We start from the raw sequence: 16,858 nt of genomic DNA, 5'->3' as shown, positions 1-16,858 counted from the left end.
AAAGAATGTAGATCTGATGTCTCAATGGCAAATTTTAGAATTGGAATGCTAGAGGGTGGATGACAACCTTAAGCACAGCACATTCCACACAAATTGTGAAGCTTTATAACTGACCTGGCTAAATTAAAGGCATCATCGATGATCTGAGCACGATTGATGACAGGAATTGCCTGCAAAGCAAAATGAGATAAAATGCTTTTCTTGAGTGTTTTATACATGCTCTGGAAATGTACACCTGCATAGCAACACCATTTCAAGTGACAGCTGTACTATCACTTGTAATGGTGCCAGATTACAATACATGGAGTCAAACCGTCGCATGATCTGAACAGTTTAATCAAGTACATATCCATGTATGAAGGACAACATCTACAAAAGATCAGCACCACCTACAGAGACATTGATCAAAACTAGGTTGAAACATTTCAGAAAAGTTTATTTGATTGCTGCTAAAATAATAAAGCATGTGCCAGAGCTGCACGTGGAGAATGTTTTGTGGATATCAATGTCAACTGAAAAAGGAAACCTCCGATAGTGCAAATGGAGCATACAGAAATTTTTCGGTATATGGTACCTTTAGGGGCAGTGGAATAGCACAATAAAACCTACTTAAAGACATTGGCACACTTATCTAATATCTATTTTCAAATATATTATAAGTACAGAAGTTACTAACACTGAGAGGGTGCCACTAACTTAACACGTGGACACAGCAAAGCCCAAAAAGTTGAATAATAATAATTCATCATCATCATGATCATGATACACCTTTATAAGACAGAAGCTGGTCTAGGAACCTTTGATCCGGAAGGTGTAACATTTTTGATTCTTGTGTTTTAGTTTCACCAGTTTGTCTACTTTTCACTATTTTTCTTTATTCCTTTCCATATTAAATGTTAATATTTCCACACTGAATCTTATAAATTGGAGGGAACAATCAGGCAGGCTTTAGAAACAAAATAAAATGAAACACAATAAACTATTTTGTTGGTCTTTGGAAAAGTGAACAGTCTCTATTAATTTAGTAAATCAAACCTATTGAGTAAACTCATTTTGGCTACCACAATAAGAATGCCGTCTACCTACTGATATGTCATTGTTCAACTGATGCAGAAGTCTGTCCCAATTTCTGTCATCATAGTTAACCCTGTAGTATCCAGTGACATTAAGGTTAACCAGAACCCAGTCATTTCCATAGACCTTAAATTCTTCATGTGTGCCTAGAATGCAGGAGAAATGCAAATCAAACTTTATGTTGCAATGTAAAGTAAAGCAGTATTATGATTGCACTTTTATTTAAAAAAATTCAGGGGACTGACACCACACCTTAAGGACTAATTTAGGACTAATTTATGCTGGCTGTAATGTCAAACTATGCATAGGCATAAGAAAATCTATTGTTTTTAATAGAGCCCATCCACACCAACGTGTTGCCTTGAGCTGCATGTGTGCTGTTTTGACCTGTGTTTTGCAACAGCTGTAATGGTACTTGCCACATTAATTAAGGAATATACTGTATTACATACCTGATCTCTGTTGAAGCCACAAATTTCCTTTGTGTCCATCACTTCTAAGATATGAAATAGGTACTTTCCAGGTGTAGCTGAAACGGATTTAAAACAACAAAACTATTAAATACCTTGTAAACTAAAACCTAAGTTTTATGTGGAGATTTTCAAATTATCCTGCACATGAGTGACTTCCTGTCTGCTAACCCTATTTAAAAAATAGCATCACCTAATACTGATTACCCACTTCTAGGTGGGTGAGGATATAATCTAACTGCTATGTGGGATCTCAGTAGTGATATGACTAGTCAGATTTTGAGCTGTATAATCTTCATATACTCTTATTGATTAACAAAAGCTTCCTCTGCTGGATGCTCTAATATATGGTGAAAATACATCCCAAAGAAAGTGTTTCCCATTCCAACATATTTGAACAGGCAAACATTGGGTCTCTGTTCAAACCATGCCTACAGATAAAGGTGATACACCTTACCTTGAATACAAACACAAGAAAAATTTGAAATTACAACCATTTATTCAACAAAAATATTAATAGATGTAATGGTGTACGATGGAAAAATAAGTACACCCTTGGCATTAGAAGCTGTTATTCAAACTGCATTAAATCACCTCATACAGAATCCAGCCGTCCTCACTCTAGGTAGAGCTGCTCATATTCCTGTATCTACCTAGAGCGAGGATGGCTGGATGCTGTATGAGGTGATTTATTGCAATTTGAAGTCCAGTCGTCCTTCCCCATCTCTCCTAACTGAAACTCCGTACCTCAGTATGAGCTCTGTTTGGGAGAGAATGTGCAGAAGCCTGAGCTTTGCTGCTCTGATCACAATTGCAATGCTTTCCAGGCTTGAATGCATATATTAAGGCAAGGCATTTTTTTATATATATTATTAATTATGTGTTTCTTTAATTTTTGCAAAAGGTGAACTTATCTTTTAATCTCAGAAGTGCCCCTAAGATATACCTCTACCTGGAATGTCCAGAAGGCAGTTATGTCAAGTCAAGGTGGGAATGAGACCATTGAATACAATGGGATTTATATTTTTGAGCGTTTTGTAGAGCGTTCGTCGAGCGTAGAACGCGCTACAAAACGTTCAGGTGTGAACGAGGGCTTAGAGTGTGTAACTGTATAGTATTCTCTTTGTCTACCTGCTTGTGCATGTGTTATGTCCGTATGTATAATTTCTTTACAGGTATTACATTTTATTTATCTTTATTGGGGTTTTTTTTTTTACCTTATTTACAACGGTATGTATGCTTCCACTAAGAAAATGTTATTGCTGTGTGACTGACTCATTTGAATAATTAATACCACTCTAGTCCTCACTTATCCCCAGCACTTTTTTCAAGTTTTCCTCCACATATGATTTCATTCACATTTTTAGCTAAATATGTCACAGCTGTTTCATCTGAAGGAAACCCTGAAGACTTGAAACTGTTAGGGTACTTAAGGACTGGAGTTGAGAAACCATCATTCTACCCATTGCTGCCACATGTGCCTCTCCTACCACAGCAGTTGTCATATTGATGTTAAACAGGGGATCTCTAATGTGTTTGCTGTGCTTGGCATGTGGAGACCTGTGTTTTTCGTCTAATACACACCCATAGCCAGAATACTGACCGTTAGCCATGAAGTGCTTGGCATTGGGTCCCAGTGTTCCCCACAGAATAAGCTCAATTCCTGGTACTTTTTAGATATAATTATATGAGCACCTTTAATGGGGGTTTGAGGAATAGTTTAACCAAAAATTCAGTTGCTGAAAGAACTGAGAGCCTTACAAAGCAATTGTGCAGTCAGCAGTGGACTTTCAATGTTAATTTAAAATCACTGGTATTGTGGAATATAACATGGGTGCAAAAATGGAAAAAAGGGCCTCAGTCATGAAGGGGTTAAACAAAGGGTATATATTTGCCACTGGCCATTACTTGTTAATGACAGCATGTATTTTCTGGTATATGTGATTCCTGATAATCTTTTATTAAAAGAATCAAGCAACGTTTATACAAAAGTAAAAAACATAAACAAAGTATAAACTGTACAGAAACCAAAATATAAATATACAGTACACCTCCATGTTATATACATATATACAGACAGGCAATAAAGCCTCATCACTGTATAAGTAGCCTAAAGCTCAAAGATCCGCAAACGATCTACAGGAAGCAGCAGAGAAGGCCTAAGAGGCATATCCCATCACCTATGGACGCAGCCATTTTTCAAAAAAATCTTAAAGAACTGAAAAAAAAATCTAGAGTGATAAGAAACAGACAACCACACACCCGGAGAGAGACTCCTGCTATGTGATTCCTGTTGTATCTCATCCTGCTCTACAACCGTTCTTGCTAGCCTTGTGTGACAAGTTTGCTTTCAGCATGATACATTCTTCAAGCTTTCTGTTTTTTGTTCTTCTAAACATTTCTGTAATTACATAGTTAGTCAGGTTGAAAAAAGACACAAGTCCATCGAGTCCAACCTATAGAGATACAAAGAAGAGGAAAAAAAAGAAGAAGAAAAGCCTAAACAGAACACTATGCCCACAATTACCCAATGAGGAGGGCAAAAAAAAACCCTATAAAGCATGGCAATCGGATATTCCCTGGATCAACAATCTCTGATGCTTAATATACCTCTAAGAACTCAATATCCAGTAATATTCTGTGCATTTAGGAATACATCCAGATGTTTTTTAAAACAATTAAAGTGACATTAAACCCTCAGATTTTTTAACATAAACCAATACTGTAATGTGTGCCTTACTGTAATCCATGGTTGTTTCCCTTCTCTTTGCTGCTCTTCCTTTTAAATCCTCATGTCTTCTCATGCTTGGGGAGAACTTCCCTTTGCAGCTGAGTGCCTCTTCCTGTAGTGCTGGCTCAGGTTGCAAACCTACACACAGACACCATGTATCCATTTCAGAGACAAGGCAGTCTGCTGCAAAACAGAAGTTCTGCCCAGCATGAGAACAGATACAGATTTAAAAGGAAGAGCAGCAAAGAGAAGGGAAACAACCATGGATTACAGTAAAGCACACATTACAGTATTGTTTTATGTTAAAAAATCTGAGGGTTTAATGTCACTTTAACCGAGCTAGCTAGAACTAGCTCCTGGGGAAGTCTGTTCCACATTTTCACAGCTCTAACCGTGAAGAATCCTTTCTGTATGCAAAGGTTAAACCTCTTTTCCTCCAGACGCAAAGAGTGCCCCCTTGTCCTTTGCAGTGACCTTAAAGTTAATAATTTGGCACCAATGTTCTTTATATGGACCATTTATGTATTTATACATGGTGATCATGTCCCCCCTTAATCGCCTCTTCTCCAGAGAGAACAAATTCAGGTCAGCTAATCGTTCCTCATAGCTGAGCTCCTTCATGCCTCTTATAAGTTTGGTCGCCCCTTGCTGCACTTTCTCCAGTTCCACAACATCCTTTTTGTGAACTGGTGCCCAAAACTGAACTGCATATTCCAGATGAGTAATTCATTATTCTAAAACCTAACTCATGTATTAGTCTATTATTTCAATACCGCATCAGCTTACTTAAATGGTGATGGACGAGTGACGACTGAGTCTGGATCTTGAAGGAAGTGCTTCTGGTCTAAAGAACCTGTTGCTGTATTTATTGTTACCACAGGGAAACCCATCTGTAAGACCCAGGTGTCCATGATGGCGCTAACACTATCAGGAAGTGTTACATTGTTCTGTTTATCTACAGCCTAAAAATAAATAAAATAAGACTCTGTTATTGATGCTGTATAATGTAACAAGCTGGGTTTTCATCACAAATAAAGAGAGACAAACCAGTGAGAATGAGAAAGGCAATGGAGAAGTGAGCAGGCACTTGTCACCTTCTGAAATTACGACAATTGGAGGGTATATGAAGCTCTCATTAAGCTAACCTGGCGTAACACATCAATTTTCTATTGACACAATGCAGGAGTATGCAGCTTTTGGTTTAAAGCAAAAACTTCCCCCCACAGCTAAAAAAAAACATGCATTCTGAACTATAACCATGTTTAAGGTAAAATGTAGTAGTGTTGGTCCTGGTCTTCAGAGGCACTAGTGATGTAGCCAGGGCTTCACAGGTGCCCCCTGAGAAGGCTACATTATCATTCCCTTCCAGGGATCTCATTTGCAAATTGCAAGATCCTGGGCAAAAGGCATTTTTCCCCAAATATGGTGTATTGGCTAACGCCATGACAACGTCTACACGATAACAAACTGGGCCTGATCTGCTACAGCACATGCGTAAGATCAGGTGCAGACGTCATTGATGGTCCAGCAGAGAGTAATGAAAAGGGCGGCTGAAAATTACTTGTTTTTTTTTTTTTTTAATGGCAGCAGGGGCTTTTAACCTGTGGAGGGCAGAGCAGTGAGACTGGGGAGGCAAGGGAAATAGAGGCAGGTAACTATAATCAACTTAATAGTTTTTTCTACATATATTTGTTTAGCACAACCAATTGTATTAAGGGGAGCTGCTTTATCTATCCTTCTCTGAAGGCAAATGGGTGTGCTTTGTACTTATGTCTGTTAGAATATGTTAAGTGCAAAATCACAGGTAGCATATGCCACCTTATGGTGTAATTTTGCTTGACATCATGACCATGGCTTCACACTTTATTCTGTGCATTGGCAGACTTGAAGTGATGCCTCACAGTCTGGATACATATTCTGGAGCCTTAACAGTACTCAGCCATACTAAGTGTATATTTCTTTCTGTTTATGTATCTCTGTGGCACTCCCGAAGAGTAGCCTAATTTCTTTTTCTGGAGAATTATCTATATGTAGTTTGTATTAATACCCTTGCATTGTTGTGTGTGTTGTATGTATTATTAAGAGTATAAATTGCAGGGGTGTTAGCTATAATACCGAATCTTATGTCTGTTTAGTGACTTTACGAACACTGATGTGTGCATGCTTGCTGTTAGTTAATTCTGAAACTGATATTTTTAGCCTATATTTGTAGCCCCTTCTATAGGTACCAAGTGTTACACATAAAATATACACAATTAATTCTTAAGTTTTTAAGTAAGTTAGTTAAATTACCATCTGTAGGTGATCCCATAGGTCAGCATATACTGTATTGGAATATTGAAAAGCTTTCAAATAGCTCTAGAAAACAAAATACAACAATGTTTTCCTGTATTTGTTTTTGTGTAGGTGAATGACATGAATAACTGATAGAAAATGAGTCTATATGGAACTTTTAAGGTAGCTTGTATAACATCAGATAGTGTATCTTTTTAAAACCTACATCTTTTATTATGAATCATTTAAATACTTAAAAATAAATGATAAATATCAAGTGATGCAGATTCATATAGCACAGTAAATATCACCTACCCCAGGGTAACAGTGAAAAATCAGACATGAATATTACTTATGTTTTTGAAAATGTTCTTAATCAGATGGTTTAAAGCTGTTCTGGGCTCTCAGTGACAATGGCATGAATAGACATTTAAAGCCGCTGTCATTATGGACACATACAGTATTTCATCCACACCTACATGTTGCACATTCTACATACTGTATATCCATAGTAAAAAATGTGTCCCATTAGGGAGATTTGTCTTCACTTTCTGTCCTGGAGACATGGACAGTTGAAACCAGAATAGGTGTCAGCACTGGCAGATTTCACCTTCATTACTGTGCCACTGACATGCAGGGCCGTCTTTAACGCAGGGCAAAAGGGGCAGCTGCCCAGGGCCCAATCATTGTTGTGGGGCCAAAAACAGCTGCCCCTTCAGCCAACATAAGGTAAACACGTGCAGGGCTGGCAGCCTCACCTGTGTAGGCAATTAGGCTTGCACCAGCCCCGTCTGTGTACACAGCATCAGTGATCTACAGACAGGAGGCTACATACAGCAGCATAGACGTGGCTCCGGGCTCCGCCCACTATCAACCCGGCCCCACCCCCTGCTCTCCGTACTCCGCTCTCCTGTGTTGTCTGGGGCCCTGCTGGGAGCCCGCACCGTGCCCTGAGATGTCACCCACGCTGTGTCCCCTCCCCTCTCCAGACCTTCATATCCAGTAAGTGCCCATATATGCCACAGTATATGTATGCAACAGATACATATACTCTGTGTTATACATACATATGCAGAGCAGGTTCCTGACATTGCTTCTCTAGTTCAATCTATGCTGCTGAAGCAGGATTTAGAATTTTTAAAGAAAATGTAATTATCAAGTTCTATGGCTGCAGCAAAGCTTACTGGGCTCTCAATACTAGGGATGCACCTATAGATAATATTACAAACAGGATCTGTGCTATTGCACAACAAACCCCCAAGCTACCATGCTAAAAAGTGTATATAACACCTAAAAAACATGAATTATAAATGTGCACTGCGCTATAGAGACCAACTACATATGTAATTTAATGATAATCTACATGTGAAATAAATACAGAAATATGCAGAATCACCCTATGGTAAATAATACATATTAGGTATTTGTTCACTATATATTGTATTTATTCACCATAGGGTGATTCTGCGTATTTATACATTTATTACACATGTAGATTATTATTAGATTGTATGTGTAGTTGGTCTATAAAGCGCAGTGCACTTTTATAATTCACTAGGGATGCTACTGCACCGATACTGACACCTGCACAGCTCACCTGAGACCATGTACAGCCCTAAGACCCCGCACAGCTTCCCACCAGGATATTGAATATCCTGTCTCTCGCTCTCCTGTCTGTCTCTCCTCGCTCTCTCTCCTAGCTGTCTCGCTTTGCGCTCTCCCCTCTTTCTTTCCTTTCTGTCTCCTCTCGCTCTCTCTCCTGGCTGTCTCATCTCGCTCTCTCTCCTGGCTGTCTCTCCTCGCTCTCTCCCCTGGCTGTCTCTCCTCGCTCTCTCTCCTGGCTGTCTCTTCTCACTCTATTCTGGCTGCCTCTTCTCGCTCTCTCCTGGCTGTCTCTCCTCGCTCTCCACCCTCTCCCCTGACTGTCTCTTCTCACTCGCTCTCCTGGATGTATGTCCTCTCTCACTCTCCTGGCTGTCTTTCCTCTCCCGCTCTCCTGGCCGTCTCTCCTCTCCCGCTCTCCTGGCCGCCTCTCCTCTCTCTCTCCTGGCCGTCTCTCCTCTCTCTCTCCTGGCCGTCTCTCCTGGCTGTTTCTCCTCTCTCTATTTTTTCTGTGTTATATGTAAAGCAGTTATAAAGTATAAAGTTAAATAGCAAAACATAGGTTAAAAAAGTCCATCAAATTCAATAAACAAAAAAGTTACTGAACCCTCAAAACCCTAATCCCAGGTAAACTACATGAAAAAAAAATTCTGACCCCAAAACCAATGAGATATTAAATATCTCATATGTAGGCTTTTATATTTTGTACTTTTAGAAAAGCAAACTATCCTTTTTTAAAGCTGACGATAATAGATTTAGTCCTTTGGAAGACTATTTCCTATTATTCCCTGCTCCTAAGAACCATTTCCATATGTAGTCTAATAGTATATGGCCCGCTTTACTGGTGAGATTTTGTTTGACATCCTGTTATCTCTCATGCAAAAGAAGTGACATCTCAGAAGTGCTTTGTGGTTTAAGGAGATTTTCCTATCTGGTGAGAGAATAGAAAGGATCAAAATACAAAAATACTGAGTATGTGCCATTGTTATGGTCACGTGGGGCCTAATGTTCCATCAATTTGTTAATTCAGGGGTGCACACCTTCCTACTCATTGCTCTCTTGATATTTGCCTGTCTATGGCTTTCCTTGGCTGCATAATAAAATTTGCATTCCTAAAACAGAGTAAATGCTGATGAGCAACTATTATGTGTTCAGTTTTGAACAGCTATGGGAATGTCTCTGCACCTTTACTTTAGCACTGATTATATACATTGTAATGACTGGTTATAGTCAGGAGATACTTACAGCCAGTCCTTCCACAAAAAGCTCTTCAGTGAGAAATGAGGACAACATTCTAATAACTGATGCACCCTGCACAAAACAGATTATACGAGGTGTATATACAAGTTTAGAAGAAAGCATGACACATAGGATTGTTGTTATTATTATTATTATTACTACTGTTGTTATTATCATGGTTATGATGATAAAGCCCAACTCCATTGAAAATGCATATTTCTGCAAATTGTGGACACTGGTTGGTGTAATCACCTGTCAGCTTCCTATACTGGGCACTAGGATGGTGACATTACTGTAGAGTAATTTTTGTCTCCACTTTTGATAAGGCCATAATGAAGGGGTCACTCAATTAGAAATTAACTCCCATCTTTATTTTTCTGCATTGGAGGAATCCATGGCGGGAGTGTGAAACAAATATTAGATGTTATGATGGTCCTGAAAGTTGGCTGGACCTGGGAAAAGTGTGGATATCTTTTTACTGGAGTCCCTAACAACTATAAGAAGCTAGAATGTAACCTGGCTAGCCAGCAATCAAAACATTTGTATTGAGGTTTAAGCAAGATAACTATCAATCACACTAAACTGACTTATAGACAAAAGTCCATTCACTAATTACATGATGCATAAGGTGATACAAAAAGAACGTTGTTGTGGATGCTGGGAACATTTTTGCAGTGGTTGAATAGGTGACCTTCAGAGTGTTTTCTTTGATTTCATCAGTCTTTGCTTCCTTTGTGTTGGTAGTGTTGGCTGAGTTTACCTCCTCTATATAAGAAAATGTTGGGGGTTATTCACTAAAGAGCCGAAGGATCCAGCCATAGCTTCGGCTGATCCTTCAGCTCTCTTCGGCCACCTCTGACTGAACCGAAGGGCTGCTGTACGGGCTATTCGCTATAGCCCGTACAGTAGACTAAGGCAGCCGGGTGGCTCAGCCGAGCCAAAGGCTTATGCTTCGGCTCGACTGAGCCAAAGAGACAGCCGAAGTGTGGAGAAAGGTCAGCTGAAGCCAACCGATCTACATGCAAATGACAGCTAGGCGGAGCCAGCCGTGATCTCACGGTTACCTCGGCCCAGTTGTAATGACAGATCAGCGTCCCCAAATGACCTGGGGACGCTGATCTGTCATTAAACGACAACAACTGGGTGGAGTCGGCCATGACGTCACAGCCGGCTCCACCCAGTTGTTATTTATTGGCTGGGACCTGCTAGAAGACTCTGGCAGGTGCCGGCCAATAGGAAACAGTTGGGTGAAGCTAGCTGTCACTACTAGCTCCGCCCAATTGTTTTTCTTTTGCCGTCATTTTTGCCGGTGTTTTTTTTTAAATTATTTGTAATTTTCTTTTTTTTTTCTTTTCTTGAAACTATTTTAATTCTTTTCTAATTTTCCTATTTATTTAAATTTTTTAAATGATTTTTCAACTTTTTTTCCCCACTCATTTCACTCTTTTTCTATTCTGCTTGGTATCTCGGAGGTACCGAGCAGAATAGCAGAGCCGAATGCGGCTCAGCGGCATTTGGCTGTTCACTCACTGCCGCTCGGCCCCTATGAGAATAGGGGCAAATGGCAGCGAGTGAGCTGCCGGAGCTTCCTCTGCACTTCAGCTCAGCCGAACGGCTGACCGAAGGCAGCCGATGTAAGGCTGATTTCAGCCTTACAAGGCTGAAGTGAATAGCCAATCAGCAGCTTTGTGAATAACCACCGTTGTGTACTGAATCGGTGAGGTGGGGTTATAGTATTAGTGGAACGTTGTTTATCATCCTTACATAAGACCAGTTGGCAGACAGAGAACACTCACCTTGCTGTAAGCAATGGAATCAAATTGTTCACTTATTTCTGCTGGGGAATTCACTTCATCTTCTTTTGATGTAAGAGGGTGGGAAGAAGCCAAGGCATCGACTGCCATCACTCTATGTACATCATACAGTACTATCAGGTCTTTCTGTAAAATAAAGTGCATATAAAAATATATGTGAAATGATTTTACTTATTCTATTGGCAAACGAATATCTCAGTTCCTGCATCAGTCAATATGGTTCTTCGGTATGGTTTTCAATGTAAAGGTATTGGCAAGACTATACATTCAATCTTAATAGTATCCTCTATGGATAACTGAATGACTAGATGAGTAATTTTCACTCTTTGTAATGATCGTTGCACTTTTCCTGCACATGAATGAATATTTAATGATTGGATAAAAAAAGCCCTGGCAAAATAAAATTTTCACTAATGCACAAATAATGTGCAATTCTCACTTTATACAGTACATTTTGCATTGTAGAACATACAGGTGAAACTCGAATAATTAGAATATCGTGCAAAGTTAATTTATTTCACTAATGCAACTTAAAAGGTGAAACTAATATATGAGATAGACTCATTACATGCAAAGCAAGATAGTTCAAGCTGTGATTTGTCATAATTGTGATGATTATGGCTTACAGCTCATGAAAACCCCAAGAACCCCAAATCCACAACCTCAAAAAAGTAGATTATTACATGCAATCAATAAAACAAGGATTGTACATAGAACAACATCGGACCTCTGAAAAGTACAAGCATGCATATGTACTCAGTACTTGGTTTGGGCCCCTTTTGCAGCAATTACTGCAATTACTTTTGCACTATATTCTAATTATTCGAGTTTCACCTGTAAATCTGGACAAAATCACACACATGAAGTACATCTCTCCAAGGCATGCACATTTCCCTATGTACAGATAAACACCTATCTGGATCTATCAGAAATCTAGTGTGCTCCTAACTTCCTGTATTTAGCTGACAACACAGTGCCTCGGCTGCACTGAAATCTCAAGTAATGTTGTCAGCTCCGGCCAGTTCTCTTATGCGGGACTAAAGAACACATACCTCCTCTTCTTCTCAAAAACATATCATACCTTCTAACTTTCTGAGATGAGAAAGCAGGTCACCTTCCAGCACAATGTATTTAGACAATGGACACATCTCTTCCATGCCACATTATGTTGACCATTAAGAATTTATATGCCAAAAACTGATTGGTTAAATCCAGAATTGTTTTTTTTTCTTGTTCCTCATTACGTTTCCTTTATACTGGTTTTTCGAAATAGCAAACACAATATTTAAGAGATAAGATAAAGGTTTTAGTGCAGAATTACACTTTTGTTAGTTTTATTTATTTATTACAAGTATTTATATAGCGCCGACAATTTACGCAGCACTTTACATAATTGCACATTCACATCAGCCCCTACCATTTAAGGAGCTTACAATCTAAGGTAGTTACATAGAACCTTTTCTTCTATATCTGCACACCAGTCCAAAAAAATGAAAACTGAGGAGTAGGGTGACAGAATGACTTGGTTCCAAAAGAGACAGCTGGGAAGTATGACAGGGATGAGTTGTTCTGTTGTCCAGAAGAGACGTGACAACATTGCTTGTGATTTCAGAGCAGCAGACGCACCCTGTTAAAAGCTCACTACAGGCAGTTAGGAACTTGTTGGATTTCTGGCAGGTCAACAGATATTTTTCTGTACTTGCAGCAATTGTAAAACTACAAAAAATAGGTAAATATGCATGTACTAGAGAGATGAACTGAATATGTTTTCTTTTAATCTTGTCCTGATGAACACTTTAATAAAGCACTGACTACTTGTTGACTACTAATAGAGCATGCTGACATCCATATAGTTTGATATGTATACACTGTTTGCTTTCTTACATCACTCACCCCAGAGGGAGGCAGCACATAATGTTTTGTACATAACAGACAGTCACTTGTCGCTTAGAATGTGGTTGGTTGCCATGGAATTCATGAGTAAATTGGAACCTTTTTTTCTTTTTAATGTTATTATACTGTAATATAACATATAACTTATATCTTACAGTATATATTTAAACAATTATCATGATTGCATGTATGTGTTTTCTTGTCAATACACATGTCAATATGTCATATGTCAATACATATTCTGCACAATTCTCTATTTGATTAGATAATGGTCACTATTCTAATTTCAGTAGAATTAATAAGAAACAAAAAGTCTAATCAGTTGGAGTTGAAAGGGAATAGATAAATAATACCATATGTTATAACTGCAATGAAGGATTTGAACCATGACTAGTTGTAAGGTTTTGATTATCCAAGTTTATAGTCTAGGGTTGTTTGGTCCCTAGCAAAATCAGCCATTCTTTTCATCTCTGCCCTTATTACATCATTTATATGTATTCATTGTCAAAAAAGAACAAAATGTCCCACATACTATATTCCAAGTGGGTTCTGCAAAATCCGCTCCCAGATATTCCACATAAGAGGCAAAACCTTCATTCAGCCAAAGGTCATTCCACCATCGTATTGTCACAAGGTTCCCAAACCACTAAAACGGAGACAGAATACTAACATTAGCAATGGAATATAGAGTGTATTTGCACACTTGCAAATCTGTGTTAGCTTCTGTTATATCAATATTTTATATGTATATGCTAACATCCGAAGTAATTACCTTCTGTCCCTGGTATGGGGTATGTATTAGAGTGGATCTATCCACACCCTATACCTCCCTCTCTCCTACTGTTTTATCAACTATGTGTTACTTGTTTTACTAAATGTAGCTGTCTATCAATTGAGAAGTGAGAACCAGGGGAATCCACATTGTTCTGTGCAGTGTAGCGCTCTCCAGCTTATGCAAATATAGGTGACATGTGTTACTCTGAGGTGTGCAGCTAGCAAAGATCAAACCAAGGGGTCATAAAGAATCCTAGGTCCTGATGCTATGCCTGCACGGCTACTGGTGTTGTATCCCATTGGCTGCAGGCTTCTGCTTCTTGTAAAATCTTCCCCTCAGTGCCACCTTCACAGCTACCAGATATTGCTCTCAGTGGATGCCTTCTGGAGCTGTGAGTCTGCAAAGCTGTGCACCTAGCCCCCCTGCACTGTTCTCTCCCTTATTCCCTCATCTTTTATTACTATTATTTCATAATGCATAATAATTTGGGAATGGAGAAAGGCAGTTGTATGACAGAATGTCCACCGCCTATTTACAAAGTGCAATGGATTGTGGTATAATAGTAATATGATCTCTGTGAATGGCAGAGGGGGGTGGGCCATCGGCATAAAACTTTGCAGACAAGACTCTACTAAGCATTGTCTGCATATGAATTGACCAAATACCATAAACTCATTTCAGTTTCAGAAAACTTCAAGAATCCCAAACAAAGAAAAATGCTGTTTTCTTTGTCCCCATTTCTCTAGCAGTCATACACATGCCAAGAATTTGAAATATGCTTGCAATCACTTGTGGGCAATGGCACAGACAGAGCAAATCTCCCAGTAATTATTCTGGTTGGTTTATGAGATCAGCTAATTTGCATGTTAGTAGCTATTCACTCTTCAGGAACTGAAGCAATCAGGAAATAGAAATTATGAAAATGCTCCTCTTTAGACTGAATTTCTTCATCAAGATTTTATATTTTATTTATACTTATTTGATAGCATTGAGCTACTTCTGTATATCAAATGTTTGTATAGTTGCTATTATTTTAAAGAATAGATGGTGAAAGCACCTGATGAGCAAGTTCATGAGCTATGACTGTGACCACTCTGTCCTTGTTGCCGATGGAAGACTGCCTTTGGTCCCAAAAAAGAGCAGTTTCTCGGTATGTTACCAGCCCCCAGTTCTCCATGGCTCCAGCACTGAAGTCAGGCAAAGCTACCTGGTCTGCAGGACAGAAGAGATTGTTAAACTGTAGATGTCTTTGCACAGTTTTCTGATGCAGACTGAGACAGACCTGTCTTGAAGCTGTGATCGTCTGGTGAATTAAAGTGACACGAAACTCAGGGATTATAGTTTATCATGAGAGTGAGCTTGGAGCGGTGGCTACTTTACAACACAGAGGGAAGCACAGTGTCACCAATTCAGAGATGATTTGAGGATATACATCTGAGTGATATACAAATAAGATACATTTTTGTCAATAGTTAAGGTACTTGAATGCATTTTTAAGGTTTAACTACTGAGTTCAGAGTCACTTCAGGTTTTCCACTTTTATACACAATCAAACATTATATACACTTTGAAACCACATTAGGTTATGTCATATATCCAGGCAAATGAAGTCAGCTTACAAATATAACCCTACAAGTGGTCTCTGTTCTTTTCCTTTGAAAGTGGTCATCAAGCGTCATGCTGAGTTAACCTTTTTGCCACCATAACTGTATAACTAATTTTCCCACCTAACTTATTTTCCATTTTTAGCAATTTTTCTTACATGCTGTAATGTCTTCTTTAAGAAATCTGCCTTCCATGTGCACAGAGAAGGAAATGCTCGATAGATGGATAGATCATTTGTAACAGTCTAGAACAGACATGTACGCTGGGAAAAAATGTCTTTAGTTTTGGATGTTTAATTCTTTCGGGTTTCGGGTCCAAACATCCGAAAGTCCAAATTCATGAAGTTTCATCCGAATTTCCATTCGTAACTAAACTAAACTTTAATGTCTAGTCTAGAATAAAACCGTGTACAATAGAACAAAGGGCACAAGATGGTCAGCAACCACACACCTGATTTTAGCAAAGGGTAAGGAACCTTATAATATTTCTCGAAAAATTCCAGAATTGGCTTTGAAACACTTAGTGCATACTCTGCTTGCTTCTGATCTTCAACAGCTTTTTTCCGTCCCCAAATTTTAACCTATAAAAAAACACTAAATATTACCATTATGTCGAACTACTGAAGGTACTTATTGCTCTACTGTATATATTGTGAAAACATAAGCAAAATCATAACAAGTATAGTATGGGAGTTGTCAGAGAGATGCCAGCAGTCAATGCAGTTATTCCAAATAGTTTTACAGCTTCTTGTGCGTTAAAGGGAAGATTTAGAGGTCCATTTATCAATGTTTTCACACAACATTTACAGAACAATCACCCAACATTTACAGATTTTGCACATAATATTCTATAAGCAAAATGTGCGAATCTTGGGTTTAAGTTCTGTGAATCTTGAGGGAAAGCATTGGTAACTAGACCCTTTAGTGTTGCATATGTTTTCTTTATTTTAACCTTTGGTATCTTCCTTGGCTGTAAAGGGTAGGAGGGTGTAGTTCCACTTTAAGTGTTTACTTGTACAATAAATATTTTATACAAATAATTACAATTTTTTCAATGTTGTTGTTTTTAGGTGTATGCATTAAAATCAAATCAAAGAAATTGACCAAAAAGCATTATAGTTTTACTTTACAGGATACACGCATTCAGCAGACATGAAGGTTGCCTTGGCTGACCTCTTGTTCTGCAACTGCTAGTTGTCTATCGGTTCCGCTGAATCAATGGTTTCAATATTTTCTGAGTCACTGGTGCAGAACAAGTGTGCAGATCAGCAGTTCTTACTTCACTGTGGCTTTCTTGATCTGTGTGCCTGTTCTGGGTCAGTGTTTAAAACTGTGCTGAAGCCATTAGATCAACAACCAATAGTGTATATGTATATATATAT

The 16,858-nt window shown here is 38.7% G+C and overlaps 1 protein-coding gene across 1 annotated transcript in view; it reads right to left on the bottom strand.

Moving 5' to 3' along the window:
* Positions 1–16,858, bottom strand: part of LOC108799880 (aminopeptidase N-like) — a 36,985-nt gene that overhangs the window by 15,723 nt on the left and 4,404 nt on the right. Inside the window, exons 4-13 of the mRNA XM_018571817.1 lie at positions 15,928–16,057; positions 14,930–15,084; positions 13,630–13,743; positions 11,187–11,330; positions 9,397–9,462; positions 6,568–6,633; positions 5,062–5,237; positions 1,527–1,603; positions 1,087–1,220; positions 115–170 (exon numbers count right to left, since the gene is read on the bottom strand). Of these exons, the coding sequence (XP_018427319.1) occupies positions 115–170; positions 1,087–1,220; positions 1,527–1,603; positions 5,062–5,237; positions 6,568–6,633; positions 9,397–9,462; positions 11,187–11,330; positions 13,630–13,743; positions 14,930–15,084; positions 15,928–16,057 (1,118 nt within the window). The remainder of the gene's footprint in view (positions 1–114; positions 171–1,086; positions 1,221–1,526; positions 1,604–5,061; positions 5,238–6,567; positions 6,634–9,396; positions 9,463–11,186; positions 11,331–13,629; positions 13,744–14,929; positions 15,085–15,927; positions 16,058–16,858) is intronic.

Source organism: Nanorana parkeri, unplaced genomic scaffold, assembly GCF_000935625.1.
Source record: "Nanorana parkeri isolate BGI_ZX_2015 unplaced genomic scaffold, ASM93562v1 scaffold42, whole genome shotgun sequence".
Classification (NCBI taxonomy): domain Eukaryota; kingdom Metazoa; phylum Chordata; class Amphibia; order Anura; family Dicroglossidae; genus Nanorana; species Nanorana parkeri.
The sequence above is the reverse complement of the archived record's forward strand: the minus strand, read 5'-3'. Positions and strand labels throughout refer to the sequence as shown.